Consider the following 23,564-nt stretch of genomic DNA (forward strand, 5'->3'; position numbering starts at 1 on the left):
TTCAACCCAATTTGGGCCTTGCTGGCAGTAGTACAATTCCTGGATGAAATCAGGTTTGGAGAAATTTGAAAAATCTAATACTTTATGTGACCCTGGACAAGTCATTTAACCACACCAAATTGTTGTTATTTTATGAATAACAATAATAATTACATTAGATTATTAACATACTAATCCCCCCAAGGTATTACAATACTAATAAATAAATGTAAGAAAAAAGACTCCTAATCATCCCCTATTTGGCCAAAGAATTTTTGTCGCTTACTAGGATAGTTTTTGGAGAAGGCAATGGCACCCCACTCCAGTACTCTTGCCTGGAAAATTCCATGGATGGAGGAGCCTAGTAAGCTGCAGTCCATGGGGTCGCTAGGAGTCGGACACGACAGAGCGACTTTCCTTTCACTTTTCACTTTCATGCATTGGAGAAGGAAATGGCAACCCACTCCAGTGTTCTTGCCTAGAGAATCCCAGGGATGGGGGAGCCTGGTGGGCTGCCGTCTATGGGGTTGCACAGAGTCGGACACGACTGAAGTGACTTAGCAGCAGGATAGTTTTGGCAAAACTTTCAATTGGAGGTTCAATAAGTTATTCTATTATAGATTACAGAGAACTGAACTCTATATAATATCCGAGCTGGCTTTAGTGTCCTACCACTCAAGATCTTACTATCTTTAGACTTTTTTTCTTCCTTGGGTTGCTCCTTAATTCTGGGCATTTTACCACCCATTGTTTCTCTCTCTAAAGGTTGGCCAAAAAAATAACAGCAATTCTGATAAATAGAGCAAATATTAATGGAAATGAGCCAAACGGAGCTCTGTTATATTTAGTAGAAAATCATATACTATAACTTGGGAGGCAAAATAGAATGGTACCCTAGAACATAAGCTTTGGAGTCAAGAGTGAGAAATTCTTGCCTTGAAAGTATTCTGTCCTGGCCACTTGATCTTCAACGAATCATACAGCCTGAGAGACATCATCTAGAGACCATAGGTGGTAATAATACCTACCGTCTAAGATTTGTGAGAATTCAGTGATTATTACCCATATTGTAAGCGTGAAAGAATTTCAATCTAAAATAGAACTGAAGCTTTTCCGCCCGCTCCCCCCTCCCCCCGAGCGCCGCTCTGGCCGCACTGCGCTCGCCCTGAGCTCCGGGCTCCTGCTAAGCCAGCGCCGCTGTCGCCTCCCTCCAGTCGCCATCATGATCATCTACCGGGACCTCATTAGCCATGACGAGATGTTCTCCGACATCTACAAGATCCGGGAGGTCGCGGACGGGCTGTGTCTGGAGGTGGAGGGGAAGATGGTCAGTAGGACAGAGGGTAACATCGATGACTCGCTCATTGGTGGAAATGCCTCCGCTGAAGGCCCCGAGGGCGAAGGTACCGAAAGCACAGTAATCACTGGTGTCGATATTGTCATGAACCATCACTTGCAGGAAACCAGCTTCACAAAAGAAGCCTACAAGAAGTACATCAAAGATTACATGAAGTCAATCAAAGGGAAACTTGAAGAACAGAGACCAGAAAGAGTAAAACCTTTTATGACAGGGGCTGCAGAACAAATCAAGCACATCCTTGCTAATTTCAAAAACTATCAGTTCTTTATTGGTGAAAACATGAATCCAGATGGCATGGTTGCTCTGCTGGACTACCGTGAGGATGGTGTAACCCCATATATGATTTTCTTTAAGGATGGTTTAGAGATGGAAAAATGTTAACAAAGTTGGCAGTTACTTTGGATCAATCACCTGTCGTCATAACTGGCTGGCCACTGCTTTTCATCCACACAACACCAGGACTTAGACAGATGGCACTGATGTCATCTCGAGCTCTTCATTTGTTTTGAACGTTGATTTATTTGGAGCGGAGGCATTGTTTATGAGAAAACGTGTCATGTAGGTTGTCTAAAAATAAAACGCATTTAAACTCAAAAAAAAAAAATAAAAAATAAAATAAAAAAAATAAAATAGAACTGAAGGATAGAAAATGAAGAACTTCATGCATATGCCCTCTGCTGCTGCTGCTGCTGTTAAGTTGCTTCAGTCGTGTCTGACTCTGTGCGACTCCATAGACGGCAGCCCACCAGGCTCCCCCGTCCCTGGGATTCTCCAGGCAAGAACACTGGAGTGGGCTGCCATTTCCTTCCCCAATGCATGAAAGTGAAAAGTGAAAGGGAAGTCGCTCAGTCGTGTCCGACCCTCAGCGACCCCATGGACTACAGCCTACCAGGCTCCTCCATCCATGGGATTTTCCAGGCAAGAGTACTGGAATGGGGTGCCATTGCCTTCTCTGATGCCCTCTAGGAAGGCAAAATTTAAAAACTAAGAGACTGATCTCCCATAAATGCCTGATTTACAGTAAAACATAGTATCAGAATTGTCTCAAACTGGGGTGGGGTCGATCAGCAGTACCTCTTCTTAAACTTGTGAAATTTTGCTACAGGTATGAACAGATGACCTGGGTCAGATTCGTCTCACAAAGTGGGCTGAACTGACCTTTGTGAGACTGAACTGATTTTTGTCTGCTTGTGAAGTTTTCAAGGCTGACCTCTTTTTGTTTCTGATCCCTGACTGACTCTAACTGAACTCTCTCCTCTTTCCATTCCCTGCACATAAATACAAGCTACCCCAGACCCTCAACAGATTCTCCAATTGCTCACTACAGTTTGCTTGTCTCAACTTGCAATTCCTCTGTGCTTCCTGAACAAACTCATTTTTTGAGCTTGCTTCAGTTTATCTCTTTATTTAAGTCAGCATGGGCAAAGTACTAAATGCTGCTGCTGCTGCTGCTGCTGCTGCTGCTAAGTTGCTTCAGTCGTGTCCGACTCTGTGCGACCCCATAGACGGCAGCCCACCAGGCTTCCCTGTCCCTGGAATTCTCCAGGCAAGAACACTGGAGTGGGTTGCCATTTCCTTCTCCAATGCATGAAAGTGAAAAGTGAAAGGGAAGTCGCTCAGTCGTGTCCGACCCTCAGCGACCCCATGGACTGCAGCTTACTAGGCTCCTCCATCCATGGGATTTTCCAGGCAAGAGTACTGGAGTGGGGTGCCATTGCCTTCTCTGGGAGAGGAGCCTGGCAGGCTACAATCCATGTGGTCGCAAGAGTCGGACACGACCTAGCGACTAAACCACCACCACCATCAACAACAAAAGAATTTCCCTAAGCTGAAGGTCCATTTAGTTCAAGCAATATTTTTTTTAAGATTTTTTTTTTAATGTGGACCTTTTTTGAAGTCTTTTATTGAATTTGTTATAATATTGCCTCTGCTTTTTTTTTTTTCCATGTTTTGGTGTTTTGGCTACGAGGCATGTGGGATCTTAGCTTCTTGACCAAGGACTAAACCTGTATCCTCTGCATTAGAAAGTGAAGTCTTAACCACTGGACCACCAGGGAAGTTCCTCAAGCAATGTTTGATCCAATGCAAATTTAGTACAATAAGACACTCCTGGAACGACTGGAGCAGGACTGAGTCTGTTTCCAGGTCGTTTCAATAGGAAATTTGAGACTTCATTATCTGTCTCAATGCGTTATTTAATCCACAGTTCACTCTTCATTCCTCGCTAATTTTCTGTTGCCCTCTTCCGGTGTCTTTAACAGCCATGTGGCTTTGAGGCTTTTTGCCCTTCCCAAGTTACAGTTCAGTTTCATCAGCACTCCTGTTTCCTGTTTTGTCCCTGTCTAGGCTGCTTGTTTTGCACCTAAAGCTCCTTCCCCTTCCTCTTCAGAGACTTTCAGCAACATTTCCAGCAGGAACGGGCAATGCCACCAGCTTCTCCTGCTGCAGCTTTTCCTCTTCTTTCTCTTTCTTTTTTTAACCTCCTTTGAACCTTCCTAAGCTTCCTGTAATGACTACATCTCTGTTTCAGCTATTTCAGTACTCCTGTGGCTTTAGATTTTGATCCGGATTCATGTCTTCTAGCCGAAACCATCCAAACAAGTAGTTTGAGGTTTTTGCTGGAAGGTAATTTGAATTTGTTTACATGGCCACCAACTCCCAATTTAGATGTCATGAGATTTCTGGAGGGGAGGGGTGACCTCCCAGATTACCTTTCTCTTGTTACCACTGAGCTGTGTTATTAGCAGGGATGGGCTGTTTTGTTCATCACTCAACTTCTCTTCTTGTAATTCTAAATAATCACTGCTAAATCAGGAAAATTAGGAGTCTTTCAGGACGGTTAATGAAGAGTTAACAAAGGTCAACCATAGATACAACTGTATTCCTATGACTTGACGTACCTACATCAATATGAATGATCACATACACATACACAAATGCACACTCACATATAAACACACAGTTATTCCTTTATAATCTTCTGGCACCTTTTCTGCAAGGAAGATACGAATTCAAATTGAATATGAACAAAATAACTCAGCTGCCATGGCAAATGACAGATGATGTCTTCTGCTTCTTTTCTTTTTCTTTCATTCTTTTTTAAAATTTTATTTTTGGTCATCACTGGTTAGGTGAAGAGCAAAAAACCCCAAAATATTTCTCAAGCAAAAAACCCCAAAATATTTCTCAAGCTGTCAAATGATTGAGCTCTTAGATGTGTATTCATTCATTCAACGAATATTTACTGAGCACCTACTATGCTACAAGTGCTCACAACATGTGCGTGTGTGCTAAGTTGCTTCAGTTGTGTTCAACTCTTTGCAACCCTATGGATGGTAGCCCACCAGGCTTCTCTATCCTTGGGGATTCTCCAAGCAAGAATACTGGAGTGGGTTGCCATGCCCTCCTCCAGGGCTCACAACACAACTATTTACAAAACAGATCCCATGACATCCAGAACCTTGTGTTCAGTTGTGTAATTATCTTTCAGGATTAGCCATCCTGCTCATTTGATCAAAATCCAATGTGGTTTAAGATTCCATGGGGCAGAGGGTTGAGGCAAGAGCAGAGAGTGGAGTCTATCACATGACCCATCGTGTGGTTTCCTAACAGGCCAAATGCAACACAAACTGGGGTATTGCTCACTCTTCCTTCCTGTTTCTGTCGCTCAGAACTCAGAGACACATGAGGAGCTAGATATTTCATTTCCTACCAACGTTAGACCTTTGCTGTGTTTCTTATCATTCTCACTAAGTGAGAGGGCCGTTCTCTTACCTAACAATATTTCTGCCCCACACCCTGACAACTCTGAGTAGAATTCTTATCTGCATTGCTTGCTTTTTTCCAGGAGGCAAGATAGTTTCTTCTTCTTTTTTTTTTTTTTTTTTGGGCCATGCCTCGCAGCATGTGGGAATCTTAGTTCCTCAACAAGGAATCGAACCGGTGCCCCCTACATTGGAAGCCTGGAATCTTAACCACTGGACCACCAGGGAAATCCCATGAGGCAAGATAGTTTCTTAGAGGGACTTTCTCTTGTTTTGTAATATCACTGTTCAGACTGACTGAGATGTTTACTGAAAATGCTACCTGTTAAAAGTCAGCACAAGCTTCTTAACTGAATCCCCACTTTAGTCTTTTTGTGTTTTTGGTTTATAAGCTAAAAAAAGTAAGCGAGTGTTTGCTATTCACGTCTTTTGCTCATTTATGTGAGTATGTTTTTGTAGCATACCTATAGATAAAAAGCACTTTTCCATGTCTTTTTTACTACTATCTGGTTTGTGTGGAGTGAGGATGTAGAAGTGAGTATATTTGCCCTTTGTGTATAGATAGTTGTGAGTATTTCTAAAGATCTGCTATTTTCTAAGAAGTCTTACTGTTCTTGTTTTCAACTAACAAAAATGGGAAAATAAAGATTGTGGGAGTAGAAAATGAATGCTTACAATGTTTGTCATTTTTTAAACCCTAGTTCTGTGGCTCTTGACTTTTTCTATGATGACTTCACCTAAAAGCTAAGGCCAAGCCAGAGCCCTTGTAAACAAGTGACAAGGGACATGATAGCTCATAATGAATGCAATCTGGGCACTCTGTGGCGTATTGTGTGGATGAAAAGTAAAAGGCTAATTTTGAACACAAAGGAAATGAATAAAGCCCCTTGCCACTAAGAATGAAGAGAAGACTATGAGAAGGCAGAAACGTTCTGTGCAGCTGGCGTATACCCTCCCCTCGATTGGCCAACACACCATATGGTAAGGAAGTCTGGATCTTACCCAAGCAGCTCGCATTCAGTTCTCCATTTGGGTAAGATTCGGGAGGAGATGGAGAAATAGCAAAGACACCGCCTGGATGCAAGTCCTGCCTCTACCACTTGTTTGCTATGTGTTTTCTTTAATAACCTGAGCCCAGAAAAATACTTGCCTCATAGGGTTGTTTTAAGATTTAAATGAGATAATTTACATAAAGCATACAGCTTAGCTGGCACTTAGGCATCAGTATGAAATATTGTTGTGATGATGATAATGATGATGATTCTGGGTGTCCAAGGAGACACCTGGCTGAGTGTATCTGGCGTGACTCAATAGGTTACTGGAAGTCAGGAGTCTGACATATGAACCAGGCAACAAGCTTCAAAATGTGGTTAGAGAACTGAGGGGGTAAGTTGGCAGAGTTATTAAGAAGGACATGGGGCAATGCCTATAAAATCAAAAGGGATAAGGAGACCTTTTGTCTCCTGTGGGACAAAGTGTATGACCTGGTCTAGATCCAACTACGCAAGGGCCTGGACTTCAGCAGAGAAGACATTGAATCCAACTAGCCTGGTCAAGGTCAAATGGGGCAAAGCTTTTTGCTTTTCTGTTTGTTTGTCTGGTTTCAAAGATTCCTGAAGAGGAATTTCATGGTTTTCACTCTTCTAAGATCTGACTTCTGTATAATGGAAGGAAAAATAGTACTCTAGTAATCCTCTCTAAAGCCATGCGCATGCATAATTAAATAAGGAGACCCTGTGTAGGATGATAGGAATATCTCACTCTACCAGATCATGAAGGAGAGAAATTCCCTTCTAATGATGGGAATCAGTTACAGTTACATAAGCCATAAAATATATTTCTATAAAATAAGCCATCAATTTGAGAATACCACTACCTAGAGCTTTTATAATTACCAAACTGGCAATTGAAAAATGTAAAGTTGACAAGACTCAAGAAATAGCTATGGAAGGTCTATTTTGTGCATTATTACAGAAAGACAGAATCATGCTATTCTGTTGCTTTATGCATAGATTTGCATTGCCTGGTCAATTTGTAACTAATTCCTTCAACCTTTATGAAAAATAGTGACCCAGAAATACAGTAGCATAGATTCATAAATTCATAGTATTTTAAAGCTGGAAGGACTCTCAGAAGAGAATAATAGGTTTGCTTCAAAATGTTGGTTCAGGTCCCAAGGAGGTTTTGAAATTTTAAAATAGTATTTTGAAACCGTCTTATAAACAAAATTATTTAGTCAAATATATCAGCTGGCTGACTGGAAACCCACCTACAGTAAGAATTTATTCATCCTAGCATTGTCAATTTTAGGAAGTGCAAAATAGAAATTCAGATAACATAAACGATGGATTCAAGGTGAATGGCATGAATCATTCATTACAGAGAGATGACAATCAGTAAGACATCTAAATGAAGACAGAAATGGCAACCCACTCCAGTATTCTTGCCTGGAGAATCCCATGGACAGAGGAGCCCAGCAGTCTACAGTCCTTAGGGTCACAAGAGTCAGACACGACTTAGCGACTAAATGACGACACAGACATCTAAAAGAAATAACAGCCAACATTTGACTTGTTTGATTATTTCTGTTTCCAGCTGAAAAATATTTTCTAAATTCTGCCCAGCTCTTCTTGAGGTAGACAAATGTTAAAATAGAAAGAAGTGGTCATGTGCTTTTGCTCGGTATGGGCTCATGGGGAAAGCCCTATAATATTTTCAGCTGGTTGCCATGGAGCCAGCCAACAGTGAGCTCAGCTAATAGATTTGGGCTGACATTGTTGCGGGATGGTAGGACAGTGGCAATGAATAGACAAGTAAGCATTGGAATTGTACAGCAGAGGGAAAGAAAGGCAGGAGAATGTTAGCAAAGTTCACCAGAGTGAACACAAGTGCACAAGAACACAAAATCACAAAGTGCACACAAGAATGGTCTGGTTTTCAAATGTCACAATGTAAATACAAATCCTGATGAATGAGATATGCACATTGCTTACCCATGAACCTTACCACAGGTAAATATCCCAAGGGGAGCAATTTACATGCACAGTGTAGCCAGGGCACTAGGGGAAGCTGGTTAAACTATCTGAAGCAACTCTGAAAACCCATGTTCCAGGCTCATTGGATTTCTTGAGTTGTTGCATATCCACTGTAGAACTTCTGAAAATAGTCAGAGGTTCAATTGGAAAGGGTTAAAGAACTAGCTGCCTTCATTTTGTTTAAACGGGCAATGAAGTCACAGTGACAGTCATCGTTAGCTATTCTCTTCTATGGCTGTGGACAGTCCTGGTTTTTTTTTTTTTTTTCCTGTTCAGGGCTTCCTGCTTGGTGTTTGTCTAAGCAGGGAGGAAAGTCATGGTTCAAACTCTGTGACAACAGATTGCAAGCTAAGGCTTTTCTACGCTTTGTTTAATTTTCCTGAAATGTCTTTTTTTCCAGAAATGATTTATTGGTGACCCAGAATGCTTTACTTCTTACTCAGTACTCCCCTGGGGATGTAGTTAAAACACCACTTAGCTGTAATTTTGTAATTCTCCTGGGTGGGGAAGTGGCGGATGGTGGCAGTGAAACCAAAGCCCAGATTTGAGCAACTGCGGGCTGTTGACTTTAGGCTAGTCTTTCATGAAGGGAACCCTCAAAACACCACGGCCATTTAGCAAACAGTGTGCATTTCATCTAAGCCTGGCTGGCTTTGTGCTTGCCTTTCTTCAGGCTAGAATGATCCTAACCAGCAATGTCTTTGTGTCATGATGCAGAAAGTTGGCAAGGACACATGAGGATAATGCTGAAGTCTAACTTCTGAGTGGGGGAGGGAAAGAGAGTGAGAAGTAGGCTCTACACAATGGCTAGTGGTTTTCTCTTCTGATGTTTTTTATCCAACAGAAGTCAATCATTGTGCATTGTCTTTTGGTAAGTGAATACAGCATATTATTTTTGAGTAAAATTTGAGATTTCTTTTGGTGGTAAAGTATTGATATATAGAAAATAGAAGCTCTCTGTGCTTGATTTCTTTGCTTTCACTTAAATATCTCCTAAAGGCCTTCTTCTAAGAGAAAGAAAATGACATAATAGGCCCCTAAAAATGAAACTGTTTTAATGATAGAAATGTTCAATATCAAATCTACTGGAATTATTAGGATATGTTACCAGTGTTTTTAGGCGTTTTCATATATAGTGAACTACTCTTCTAGTTCTTCCCTTCTTCTCAAAATGTCTTTCCCTTCTTCCCAAAAGAACCTCAATTTTGCTTTCCTCTTACCTAGCCATGTACCCAGAAGATATTGATTCTAGTGCAAGAGAGATGTCTGATCAGTCTAAGCAATGCAACCCTCTGTCAGTCAACCAATCAGGAAATGGACATGCGATTCAATTCTGGCCAATAATGTGTAAGTAGAAGTTTGCTGAAGGATTTTGAGAAGTTATCCTTTGCTATTCAGAGAATCCCAGTTATCCATCCTTTTCCTCCTGCACAGAAGCAAGGGAGCACATAGTCTCAGTAGTATAGTCATCCTGCATCCAACAAGAGGCACAGAATGATGTCAAAGCTGTGAGTGGTCCTTATGACATCATTGAGCCAGTAGATCAATCAAGATACTTCCTTGTTGTTTAAGCCATTTAAGTCGAGTTTATACTACCGCAGTTGACGGCATTTTTTTAAAATATAAATTTATTTATTTTAATTGGAGGTTAATTACTTTACAGTATGGTATTGGTTTTGCCATACATCAACATGAATCCGCCACAGGTTAACACAGAGTGAATCTACCTGCCAAACCTCATCCTGCACATCTCTTAGTGTTTTACCCTCTCTTCTTTCCCTCTCTCCTTTTCACATATGAACCCCAACCTTTGTTCTAATTCACTTTATCCCTCTCTGACACTCCCTTCCTTGCCTTCTGTGCCTCTGCTCTCTGTTCCTCTCCCTTTTGCCCTTCGTCCCACCAGCGGTACCCACAGGTATGTATTAATCTTGTTAGTCCACGGCCAGGATCAAAAGAGTAGGACTGCCACCAGGTATCACTCTGAAACAGGGGGAGTTTTCCTCCTTTTTCCACCTTGCACTTTGTCTCTCAACACCTCTCACCTCCCAGCAATTTCCTCCCCTGCTCCATACTGACCTTTACTACCTGTGATACATTCTGACCTTTTTCTATTCTGTTGTTATACTTTTAAAAACAATTTGTCTCTACTTGCCAAAGTGACTTCATGGGGAGGTTGTGACCACCCCAAACAGGGCCTTAACCCACAAAAGAAATTAATGGGCAATATGACAATCACACAAGGAAGTTTTTGAGGGGAGTCGAGGTCTTACTCAAACTTTGATAAAACGGCAGCCAACACCAACTGGAGGGGTTCAGTTTGTGTGAGTTTCTGTAATATCTTTTTTCTGAGAAAGCAAAGAGTAAGAGAGACAGGGAATACTGCAACTGACACGATCCTAGTAATGTGGGGATCTCTTTCTGAATGACAAAAGTATTTAACAAACACCATCACAGCTATTCCCAAAAGTTAGAGGTCTTTTCTTCAAGAGCTGTTGATGTTCCAGAGTGAACTTATTGATTGGATTTGTATGCTTAACTTTTAGGACTTATTAAATACATTTGTTTGATCTTTCATTTGCTGGCTTTGCTCCTTCTTTAAAAGAGCTGGGAATCTGACAACAGCAGATTATCTGTGAGCACCATTTTTATACTATTGGATTGTGTCCAAAATATGTTAGCTTTCCTGTTGATAACTAGTCATTATCAGCTGTAACCATTTTTGCAGCCTGTACCCGACAAAGGCTGCACGTATAGAGTCCATAGAATGCTTCAAGATCACATTATATCCTGGAAAGCCCTGTTTATAAACTGTAAAGTGCTATGTAAATATAAAATATGATTATCAATTTTTAAAAGTAAAAAACTCTCTTTGCTTAAGAAATTGCTCATGATTTTTTATCTTTCTGTTAATGGTACCAAGTCCTATGAATTTCCCCCCACAACTCTAATATACACACACATACACACACACTTTAATTTTAAGTCTATATTCAAAACAAGGCAGGCTGCTTAATTATCCTCAAGCCTCAAGCTCTTCCTTACAGAATATACTAGGAGATAGGTCTTCTCCTTCTATGTCGAATTATATTTATGGGCTTCACTGGTGGCTCAAATGGTAAAGAATCTGCCAGCAATTCAGGAGACCTGGGTTCAGTCCCTGGGTCAGTAAGACCCCCTGGAGAGGGGAATGGCTTTCCATTCCAGGATTCTTGTCTGGAGAATTTCATGGACAGAGAAGCCTGGCGGGCTATAATCCATGGGGTCACAAAAAGTTGGACAAGTGTCATCTACTCATTATTAATTGTTAAATGATGTGACATACCCTTAATAGTTGACAAGGTTTTGGAGACAGAAAGGCTCCACATTCTTACTTCTTACTAACTCTGTGAACTTGGGTGAGTTACTTAACCTTCTGAGGTCTGGCATTTCTCATCTGTAAATTAGTGATAATATAAATCCTTTCACAAGAATGTTATAAGATTGAGGTTATCTCTGCCCATTAAATTAATTTCATGATTCACTAGTGGATCATGACCACCAAAAACACAGCCTTAATCCACAGCATAAACTCTGATCTTTAGAATCAGAAGCACATGGCAGATTGGTAGCATGCAGGCACGTGTGTGTATGGGGTGTGTGTGTGTAAAGCACTTAGCACAGCAACGATACCTAGCAAAAGTTCAGTAAATTAAGTAAATTCAGTAAAGCTCAAGAAATTATATTATTAACAGTAGTAACTCGTGACAGTTGTGACATTTTTATCTCATAGCCTTTTTACTGTAAGAAATGCAGAAATCTAGAATATGATACGTCTTGCTTTCTCTTTAGTGTTAAGAGTCCTCTCCATTTCTCCCCAAATACCCAAGTGTACAACTAAGGATGTATATCATGGCCATGATACTTTGAAGAACACTGCAATACACATTTCTAACTCTTCAAGGTGTGCATGTCTGTGTTTGAGTGAGGAGGGACAGGGTGCTGGTTTCAATCTTCTTGCTAAAGGAACTTCCTTAAAAATAAATATGCTGAAAAGTAATGACAGGAAACTTCACCAAATCAAAAAAGAGGATGTCAGGAAGTACAGGATGTGAGGTTGTTTTCATTTCCTTCAGTGCTTTTCTTATTAATCATATATATTTATAACTTTAAAAAGCTGAAAAAGTTCATGTCTTAAGACCCAGTTTATAAAATAAAAAAGCTGTGATGGAAAAAAGAGCTAGCTTAATCCTTTCTGTATTATAAATAGCTTTTCAGTCTCTGATCCTACGTTGCTGGACATCTGAAGAGGGACCTGTCACAGTCATTCTCATTCATTTACAAAACAGCTGCACTCTCAGGCACTTCATGCCAATATGGAAAGGGCATAAAAGCAGAGCAATAAAAGGTAGAAATTGAAAAGAAAAGGTTTTTTCTTTTTTCCCCTTAAACACTGATCATTACAAGGGGCCTGGACACAGCAATAAATGCTCAAAACTAAATCCCCCTCCTCCCTTTAAGAATCGAGGCTGCAGGGACTTCCCCGATGGTTCAATGGTTAAGGCTGTGCATTTCCAACACAGGGGGTGCAGGTTTGATCCCTGGTCAGGGAACTAAGATCCCACATGCCTCAAGGCATGGCCAAAAATAAAGTACTTTTTTTTAAAAAGGATCAAAGCTACAGCAATATTAGTACCCTCAATGCTCGAGCAGCCATGTGCCAGAGGAACATTCTGTGTTTTTTCACTTAAGAGAAAAATGAGCGTGTTGCCTGCACATTTTTCTCCATGAACTGGGGACCTGCATCCTGTGGTCTAATGACCAAGGAGCACCTTTACTCTCAGTCACTGTGGTCCTCTGTTTTGCTGAAGAGATAGATATGAAGGTTGTGAGTAGACTTATCTTTATTACTCTCTTTGACTTATTAACACCTTGGTACTCAAAGCGTAAAGTTCAGTCTATCTTTTGAAAAATTATGACCTCAGTCAAATGGTTTAAGAAGACATCATTTAGCTTCATTTGAGAGACTGAAAGTTTCTTTCTAGTAAAAGCAGCCTCTCCTTTACTTCTTGATAAAATTCCTTTTGAAAGTGTATGGAGGGGCTATATTTACATGTGCCCGGCATCCCTTGCTCTGGACAAATAACACTCTCCCTTCCGAATGATTCTAGTGCAGACTAGGTCGCTTCAGTCACGTCCAGCTCTTTGTGACCCTATGGACTGCAGCCCTTCAGGTTCCTCTGTCCATGGGGTTCTCCAGGCAAGAATACTGGAGTGGGTTGCCATGTCCCCCTCCAGAGGGGCTGCCGATAAATGTACCTCACTCCCACATAGGACATAGATCTGATCAATCCTAAAATTTTCTTTTCCTGCAATGAAGATATGATGCAAAGTTAAATTGATATGCTTACTTTCTCCTGGGATGCTAAACTAGACCAGAGGTCCCAGAGCCACTAGCTACCAACTTCACAACCCACAGAGGAGATGGCAAAGGCCCTGCCACAGAGGGAGAGGATGACAGAGAGAGAAGAATCAGAAGAAAAAGGGAAGGAAAGAACAGCAAGAAAGAGGAGGGGAAAGGGGAAGACAAGAAGAAGAGGGAGAAAAGAAATTTAATCTAATCTCAATGGAGCTATGACTGAGCTAGCTGATTCTTGAATTTTCTAGATACTCGCATCAACAAAGTCTTTCTCTGTTCACACCAGTTTAAATGAGGAATCTGCACCTGAGAGAGTCCTACCTAATACAGTAGCTGATGGTCTGTGGTTCATTCATTCAACAAAGGTCTATTGTGTGCTTCCTATATGCCAGGCACTGAATGGTAGGGGGTGGGGGCGCATGGTCCTTCCCTCACAGAGCTTATATCCTGACTGAGGAAATAAACACTACACACACATTCATTCATTCTATTTGACTATTTATATTCAATTTTTCATTTTGTGGAAGAAATAGCACTGGAAGAGAATGAGTTGAAAGTCTCCAGTGTTGTTAGAATAACACTTAAAATGACACGCATGGGTTGTGGTTTGGGGACACCCATGAGGCAGCTTGGAGAAAACTTCATTCATAGTCCAGAGACCAGAAGCCTCATCCTAGCTTCATCAAAACCTGCAAGAGCTTGCCTCATCAGCAAAGAAGCAATAACTGTCTTTATTTCCCAAGGGTTATAATGAAAATCAAATGAGAAAATACAGTTGATGCACATTTGAAAAGAACAGTGTGTTAAAATCCAGCGTGCACAGGATAGAAGACAAACAGAACAGATTGGCTTGTCTCTTGGGAAGCCTGGATGCTGTCCCGTCATCTGGACATTTAGCTGGAAAAACGTGTGAAGGTTAATGACCCTATGGTGGTCGCTATTAGCATTGTTTGTGTACTGAAAGGCCGTGTAACACAATCTTTATTTATTCTTCACTTATTTATTCTAGCCTTTGATGTGTTGTTGCTTACATTTTAGTTAATAATGTTCTGAGGAGACAGCTCTGAATAATGTTTAATATAATAATGGTTTTTTGAAGTCACTTAAGGTGTTTTTACTTTTCATTTCCCTGATGGCTTTTGTGTTCTCCTTACAAGACACTTTGGGTTATTTTTAAAAGAAATGGCAAAAGGAAAATAGCAAAGAAGGAGTCACCACTATTTCTCTAACTTTCGAGTTAACTTTTAAAAATCCAGTTATAAAAATAATACACTAGAGTGTGAAAAATTCAAATAATATAGAAGAGCATAAAGTGAAACGTCCTCTTCACACCCACCCTATTCTCCTTGCCCAGAGGGAACTAATCTTAACAGTTGACTCTGAATCCTTTTACAACTTTGTTTATCCGCATAGCCGGCTGACTCTTGAAAGCTGAGTAGCTGTCCCTTGGTAAACAAAAGGGAGATTATTTCTACAAATGGAAGAATAACATGAGTGTGCACTGTCATGGGTGTGATTGACTCCCAGTCCATGTGCATACAGGTCTTTCCTAAAGTAGGTAGTCCCTTCAAAAACTAAAAATAGAGTTATACCATATGATCCAGCAATTGCACTCCCAGGCATATACATCCAGGGAAAATTCTAATTCTAAAATACACATGCATCCCAGTGTTCATAGCCACACTATTTAAGATAGCCAAGTCATGGAAGCAACCTAAACATCCATCAACAAATGAATGGATAAAGAAGATATGGTACATATATACAATGGAATATTACTCATCCATAAAAAAGAATGAGATAATGCCATTTTCAGCCACATAGATGGACCAAGAGACGATCATACTAAGTGAAGTCAGTCTGACAGAGAAAGATAAATATCATATGATATCACTAATAATGTGGAATGTAAACTATGGCTCAAATGAACTCATTTACAGAATAGAAGTAGACTAATGGATAGCAGACTTACGGTTATCAAAGGGAAGAGCGGGGGAGGGATAAATTAGGAAATTGGGATTAACATATACACTGTGCTGCCGTGCTTACTCACTCAGTTGTGTCCGACTCTTTGCAACACTGGGGACTGTAGCCCCCTAGGCTCCTCTGTCCATGGGGTTTCTCCAGGCAAGAATACTGGAGTCAGTTGCCATGCCCTACTCCAGTGGATCTTTCCAACCCAGGGATTGAACCCTGATCTCCCACATTGCAGGCGGATTCTTTACCGACTAAGCCATCAGGGAAACTCTACATACATATTCAGTTCAGTTCAGTCCAGTTCAGTCACTCAGTCGTGTCCGACTCTTTGCGACCCCATGAATCGCAGCACATCAGGCCTCCCTGTCCATCACAAACTCCTGGAGTTCACTCAGACTCACGTCCATTGAGTCAGTGATGCCATCCAGCCATCTCATCCTCTGTCGTCCCCTTCTCCTCCTGCCCCCAATCCCTCCCAGCATCAGTCTTTTCCAATGAGTCAACTCTTCGCATGAGGTGGCCAAAGTCCTGGACTTTCAGCTTTAGCATCATTCCTTCCAAAGAAATCCCAGGGCTGATCTCCTTCAGAATGGACTGGTTGGATCTCCTTGCAGTCCAAGGGACTCTCAAGAGTCTTCTCCAACACCACAGTTCAAAAGCATCAATTCTGCGTGCCGGGAGCCAGCACAGGAGTTCTCACTCAAGACAAGGTCATGCGGGAGAGCCCTGACGGGCAAGGGGAGTCAGGGCTTGAGGGGCCCCCTGAACCTGCCTGAGCGTCTACCCCAAAACCAGAATCTGTCTGTTTTACTATTTTATGACTTTTGCCAACTCCTCTGACATTCACGGGGGGCTATCCCCAACCACCTTTCTCTGTAAGAAAATCAACTTAGAGCTCTAGTTAATAAGTCTCCTGGGCACAATAGGAGTGTTTCAATTCAAACCCCTCTGATGACTTTCTAGCTTGCCTGACAGGTTTGTTTGGACTCCTGCAGCTATGCATGTGATTGTTCACAGCCTCCCAACCACGAGAGGCACGGGAAGCTTAAGGTATTCTAACAGTGCAGAGCTTCTCAGAGAGTTGAAATTGTTAGAATAGAACTGGTAGAGGATTTCTTTGTTGAGCTAATGCTTGCTGCCAAGTTTCCATATCCCTTACCTACTGTGTCCCTGGGAGTGTATTGATTAATATAGTTGGTATATAGAAATGTAAGTAGTAGCTTTAATGTTTGTAAACTTGGACCCTTGAGTTAATTCTTTTCTTGTTTTAACCCACCACACTTTTGCCCTATAGGAATGCAACTTTATCTAATGCTTTCAGACTTTAGAATAATCGCCTTTAGAGAAAATAAGTTTTCTGGTTGACTAACCATTATTCAGAAGAAAGGGTCATAAAATGTTAACAGACCTCCTGGCCAGAAGATGATGTAAATCACCTAAAGCCTTTGCATATGATAAGTTTGCAGAAAGAAAGCCTGGCTTCGATATAGAGTCAAGGACTGCTGACCTTGCATGACTCTACACCCCCTCTTATCCTCTATGCACAACTTAAGGTATAAAAACTACTTTGGAAGATAAAGTTGTCGGCCTTGCTCATCAGACTTGGTCTCCCCATGTCATTCTTTCTTGTTTCCTTTTCTCTCCTTTTCTTCTCTGTTCTTCCTTCAGGATGACTAATTTGGAGCACAGGAGCCCTCTGAGACCACTTATTTGCCCGGGCTTCTAAGACCCACTCGAGAAGTGCCTAAGGTGGGGCACTTTCTGCAGTTTGAGAGGGCGCCTGTGGCCTCCGTGGTCAATGCAAACCTGATGTCACAGGTTTTATTGGCTTTCTCCGTTAACCAGTTAGTTCAAGCCTCTGTCTCTTTTTCCGCTTTGCTATCCTTTCGCCAACGCCGTCCTCCCGATGGAATCCCTGGATCCAACTGGGGCTGGACCCCGGTATCTTCGGCGCTCAGCTTTCTTCACTGTCCAACTCTCATATCCATACATGACCACTGGTAAAACCACAGCCTTGACTAGATGGACCTTTGTTGGCAAAGTAATGTCTCTGTTTTTCGATATGCTATCTAGGTTGGTCATAACTTTTCTTCCAAGGAGTAAGCATCTTTGAATTTCATGGCTGCACATTGCTATATATGAAATAGATAAGCAACAATAACCTACTATACAGCACAGGGAACTATACTCAGTACTTTGAAATGACCTACAAGGGAGAAGAATCTGAAAAAGTATATATATCTGAATCACTTTGCTGTATACTTGAAATTAACACAACATTGTAAATTAACTATACTTGAATTAAAAAATAAATTAGATATAATTTGATGTGAGGTCACCTTGGTTATCAGGCAAAATATTCCAGTGTATTCATTTGAATGACTTTCAGAAATTCATGGGTCAAAACAAGAATCCCAGGAGCATGTTATCCAGAAAAAACTGGGGTTGAGGGGTGAATTTGTGTCTTGGCTACTTCTTGCTCTTTGACATTGGTCCTTGCCCTCTGCAACTCGACGCTATGCTCTAGGCAAGCTCAGTGGTCATCTCCACTAACCACAGGCTGTCCATGCATCCATCTACAGCATTATCCTGGCAGAGTTTTAAGTGTCTGTATGGTATTTTAACTTACACATACATAGACATCTGGAGCTACCCCAGTGGTAAAGAATTACAAGCAGTAAAGAATCTGCCTGTAATAAAGGAGCTGCAGGAGCCACAGTCCCATCCCTGGGTCAGGAAGATCCCCTGGAGGAGGGCATGGCAACCCACTCTTGCCTGGATAATCCCATAGATGGACGAGCCTGGCAGGCAAAGAGTTGGACGTGATTAAAATGGCTTAGCACAGCTCCAGCATCCAGGGGAGGGGATGGTTGAAGGCTTTAAACAGAGCAGTGGCAGAAATCAGATTTTCCTTTGAAAAAGTATCTCTGATGTCATCAGGGACAGTGGGGTGGAGGGGAACAAGGCTGGAGGCAGTGAGACAATTTAGGAGACTGTGGAAATAGTCAAGAGAGAGTCCTTGTGGACCCAGCACCTTAATCTTCTCCTGTATGTGAGGGAGTTTCCATTCTTTTTCCTACGATTTGGATTATAGACTAATCTCCTACCATAAAAGACAAAAAATCAGAGGCATGCATTTCTAGCCTTCCTTATAGTTGAAAAGCTTCCCAGGTGGCACAGTGGTAAAGAATCCGCCTGTGATGCAGGAGACACGAGTTCAGGAAGATTGCCTGGAGGAGGAAACGGCAAGCCACTGGTAACATTCTTGCCTGGGAAATCCCGTGGACAGAGGAGCCTGGCGGGGTACAGCCCATGGGGTGACAAAGAGTCATACAACATGACTGAGCGAATGAGCACACAGCACACTTGTAGCTGAAGGTAAGACTTAGACAAGAGTTCATCCCAGTAGTGCTAGTTGCACTGGAGGCGACAGTGATGGTGGCCAAAGGGAAGTTGTCCGGAGGCCACTGGTGGGGCAGCAGCGCCTTTGCTACAGGGGTTCAGTGTGATGGTGTTTGTGGCTCTGGCTGCCTGAGCTCCCTTTGTTCCTGCCCATTTTCCACACCTGTTTTCAGATCTCTGAGCAATTGCCACTCAATTTTTAAAATAATCCTCAAGGAGGTTAGGGAGACAGACAAGGCAATGGCACGACACTTCAGTACTCTTGCCTGGAAAATCCCATGGACGGAGGAGCCTGGTAGGCTGCAGTCCAAGGGGTCATGAAGAGTCAGACACAACTGAGTGACTTCACTTTCACTTTTCACTTTCATGCACTGGAGAAGGAAATGGCAACCCACTCCAGTGTTCTTGCCTGGAGAATCCCAGGGACGGGGGAGCCTGGTGGGCTGCCATCTATGGGATCGCAGGGAGTCGGACACAACTGAAGCGACTTAACAGCAGCAGTAGCAGCAGGTTAGGGAGATGGTATGATTCTCATTAAGATGAAACTGGAAAGATAGATGATTTGTTTCAGAGCAAAAACTGGTAAGCAGCACACGGAGGCTTGAATCCAAGTCTTTACAATGGGGCCCAATACTCTCCCCACTACCCCTTTGCTTATCAAACTTGGCAGCTCATAATCCCTGGCTCATGTGGCAAAGCGAAAGGAAGGGCTAGAAACTGTGGCTTACTCCTGGCACAGCTTTCTACAGTTATGTAGAAGTCTTATTAAAAGCTACGTTGTTTATGATCATATACAATGGGTTAAAAAGCAAAATCTAGGTACATTCAGAAAATTCAAATAAAAATTGTACCTTTGTAAGAAGTGAGCATCTAGATTCCCCAGGGGTACAAAAGCATTCATCTCTGTAGTTTATACCTTGGCTGAAATGCGTAAGGCATTCTGAAATGAAACATCAGCCAATCCCTGGGTTAGTGTTGCAATTAACTAAATGTCCCCATTTGACTTAGTAACCACCTAAGTTAACCCTGCATACCTGATCTATGTGTACACGTATAATACCCTCATCCATACATGTTCTTAAAGCTCAGAGGCCCAGAACATCTTAATAAAGGTGTAATAAAATGAATTTGACTAAAAATTGGAAAAGATGCAAATGCTAATGCTACTGAAGATACATGAAACACTTTGGTAAATACCCTACTGAAAAAGAGATAAAATGTCTTTTTCATATCTGCATGTTATATGGAAATGACTATTTGTCATCTGGAGATAATTATGTGTGATGATTTCATAGTGAGGAAACAAATTTATATTTCAATGAAAGGGTAAGGTAGATGTGAATCGTAATCATTCTAAATTATAGTTATTAAAATTCTATAAATTCAAAACATTTCAGTTCTATAACTTGGGCATTGAGTCTACTCTGAGCAGCAGTGAACAAATAGTATTATTTTCAGATATTCTAAATATAGTAGGTTACAGCTAACCACAAAATGTTTCTCTAAGTTACTACTGCTGCTGCTAAGTCACCTCAGTCGTGTCCGACTCTGTGCAACCCCATAGACAGAAGCCCACCAGGCTCCCCCATCCCTGGGATTCTCTAGGCAAGAACACTGGAGTGGGTTGCCATTTCCTTCTCCAATGCATGAAAGTGAAAGTGAAGTCGCTCAGTCGTGTCCGACTCTTAGCCACCCCATGGACTGCAGCCTACCAGGCTCCTCCGTCCATGGGATTTTCCAGGCCAGAGTACTGGAGTGGGGTGCCATTGCCTTCTCCAGGTTACTACTACCTATGCCCATATATTCATTCTGCTGTTCATCCAGGCACTGCTAGGGCTGAAGGCAAGATAAATATCACATAAATAAGGAATTGTAATATGATGTGATATATACTAATGGAAGTACATAGAAGGCACAGCATAAGCATCAAAGAAAAAACTGTCTATTGCCTTCCCTGAAGGGTTGATTCTCATCCTTGGGATTGGGTCCTAAAGGCTGAATATGAGAACAGCTATGGACAGCATGCTCAGAGGAGGGAAAAGTGAGCAGACGATAGGATTTCAGACAGAGCGGTCTGCGTGTTCAGGGAGAAGGAGGCATAAAATAACTTAATGAATTCAAAGACTTGCAAGTATTTTTGTGTTTGTGGAATCTAACATTGAAAAGCTATGATGGAATAGAAGTTAGGCAGATGATGGACAGCTCATATCAAGTACCTTAAACAATCGTGCTATATGGGCTTTTACTTAATGGACATGGATGACACTCTGAGTTTCAGGTAGCAAGTACATGGCAAGCACACGCAAGAGAGTTCTTACCGTTTGGGAAAATGACTTTGGAGGCACTGTGGAGATAGCTTGGAGAGGAAAGAGACAAAGGTAGAGAGTCCAGGTGAAAAGTTATTAAGACGCGCAAATAGAGATGAAAAAATGAGAACATAAGTGAGAAATTTCTAGGTAACATCAATAGAATTTTCTAATACATTGGATGAGAAGGGAAAAGACTGGTGAGGACTTAGACAAATGAGTTATTATCAAGCCAAGAAACAAAATAGAAAATAGAGAACAGATTTGGTCGATATAAAAAATAAGCTCAATTTTGGCAAGGATGTATTAGATTTATCTGTGAATGACACAGGTAGACCTATGGGACGGGCGATGGTATACATGGAAGAGGTCAGAGCTGGTGATACTAATTTAAGTCATTGATCACACAGGTAGTAATGACAACTATGGGAATGAGATTGCTCAATGGGAAAAAGATATTTTTAAAAATGTTATGTATATGCCTGAAGTGTCATTAACAGGTACCACATCTTTGTCAATTACAATCGTTAGAGTGTGTTTTTTCATTCGTGCCTAGAAATCTGCACCATGATGTGGCAGAAAGAGTGCTGGATTGGGGAGCAGAAAGCTTGGTCCAGATCCTGGCTCCCTTGGGAAGTCATTTCAGGAAGTCATGTTGGGCAAGTCACTCACCCCTTCCTTTCCTTGGTTTCTCCATCTGTGAGATGAGGAAGCTGGATTCAATGAGCAATAACACTCTATAATTCTTTAATCAGCTCTCCAAAGCTTGTGATTTCCCTCTGATGGGCTCTGATGAAGCAGCCAGTGAAACCTGAAATAACAAAAAATACACGTTGAGGGTGAAATGTGACCCAGGAAGAGCCACAGACTTTATAATTTTCCCCTGAGTAATGAAAAGTTAACCTTGAAAAAATATTTTTGTTGTAATTTGTGGGTACTTATTGTAAAGTATTATGAAAATGTAAGGCTATTTATTGAAATGAAATATTTGGTGCAAAACATTTGGGTTTTGATTGGATGACCATTCTGGTCCATGTTTTTTGGAAAATAACTATGTAATATTGTCCTATTTAAAAGTCATCCACTCATAGTTTCATACTCATAGTCAAAGCTATGGTTTTTCCAGTAGTCATGTATGGATGTGAGAGTCGGACCATAAAGAAAGCTGAGCACCGAAGAATTGATGCTTTTGAACTGTGGTGTTGGAGAAGACTTGAGAGTCCCTCTGACTGCAAGGAGATCAAACCAGTCAATACTAAAGGGAATCAGTTCTGAATATTCATTGGAAGGACTAATGCTGAAGCTGAAGCTCCAATACTTTGGCCACCCGATGTGAAGAACTGATTTATTAGAAAAGACCCTGATGCTGGGAAGGACTGAAGGCAGGAGGAAAAGGGGATGATGGAGGATGAGATGATTGGATGGCATCACCGACTCAATGGACAGACTTTGAGCAAGCTCCTGGAGATGATGATGGACAGGGAAGCCTGGCATGCTGCAGTCCATGGGGTCACAAAGAGCTGGACACAATTGAGCATCTGAAAAGTTTCACGTCATTAATGATTGTGTAATAGGCCTGATAATATTTGTCCCTTTTGGCCAATTATGGCTACCTACAAATACTCTTGCCTGGAAAATCCCATGGACAGAGGAGCCTGGTAGGCTACAGTCCATGAGGTTGCAAAGAGTTGGACACAACTGAGCAAAATTTTCTTTCTTTCTTTCTTACAAGTAATACAGGAATAGAAAATATTTACTGCAATTTTCTTGTATTAAAATTGTATGTTCTTAAAACATATACATTACCATATGTAAAACAGATAGCCAGTGGGAATTTGCTGTATGTCACAGGGAGTTCAAACCTGGTGCTCTGTGATAACCTAGAGGGTGGGATGGGGTGGGAAGTGGGAGGGGGGTTCAAGATGTGGAGGGACATGTATATACCTGTGGCTGATTCATGCTGATGTATGGCAGAAACCAATACAACATGGTAAAGCAATTATTCTCCAATTAAAAATAAGTAAAAATTTAAAAGCTATATGTTCTTATGATGGCTAGCGGTGCAGGTGATTGAGAAGAAAGAGCTTATTGATAGGTGGGCTTCTAGGTGCTGAAGTGGCACCAAAACCAAACACATGAAAACCTTTCCCTTTGTGTTCCCCAAAATGTAAGGTACAGTGGATTACAAGCACCAAGGAAACACACACTGTAGTTCAACTAACAAATCAAAAATCTGTGAAGATATTCCCTAGCTGTGTTGTACTATGTAAGTGACACAGTTTTTATTAAATTGTTTGTAGTTTCAATTGAGTTGTATTCTGGAAGTACCCTTATACTAAGCAT

The 23,564-nt window shown here is 41.4% G+C and overlaps 1 protein-coding gene and 1 long non-coding RNA gene across 2 annotated transcripts in view; both read left to right on the forward strand.

Annotated features, from left to right (window-relative positions):
* Positions 1 to 1,087: 1,087 nt before the first annotated feature.
* LOC133249751 (translationally-controlled tumor protein) lies at positions 1,088 to 1,804 on the forward strand. Its single transcript, XM_061420573.1, has one exon. It carries the CDS (start codon positions 1,202 to 1,204, stop codon positions 1,718 to 1,720), a length of 519 nt encoding a protein of 172 aa, XP_061276557.1. The 5' UTR covers positions 1,088 to 1,201; the 3' UTR covers positions 1,721 to 1,804.
* Positions 1,805 to 3,651: 1,847 nt separating this feature from the next.
* Positions 3,652 to 23,564, forward strand: part of LOC133249758 (uncharacterized) — a 475,012-nt gene continuing 455,099 nt past the window's right edge. The window contains exons 1-2 of the long non-coding RNA XR_009737088.1: positions 3,652 to 9,009; positions 9,363 to 9,485. This is a non-coding gene — a long non-coding RNA (uncharacterized LOC133249758). The remainder of the gene's footprint in view (positions 9,010 to 9,362; positions 9,486 to 23,564) is intronic.

Source organism: Bos javanicus, chromosome 6, assembly GCF_032452875.1.
Source record: "Bos javanicus breed banteng chromosome 6, ARS-OSU_banteng_1.0, whole genome shotgun sequence".
NCBI lineage: Eukaryota > Metazoa > Chordata > Mammalia > Artiodactyla > Bovidae > Bos > Bos javanicus.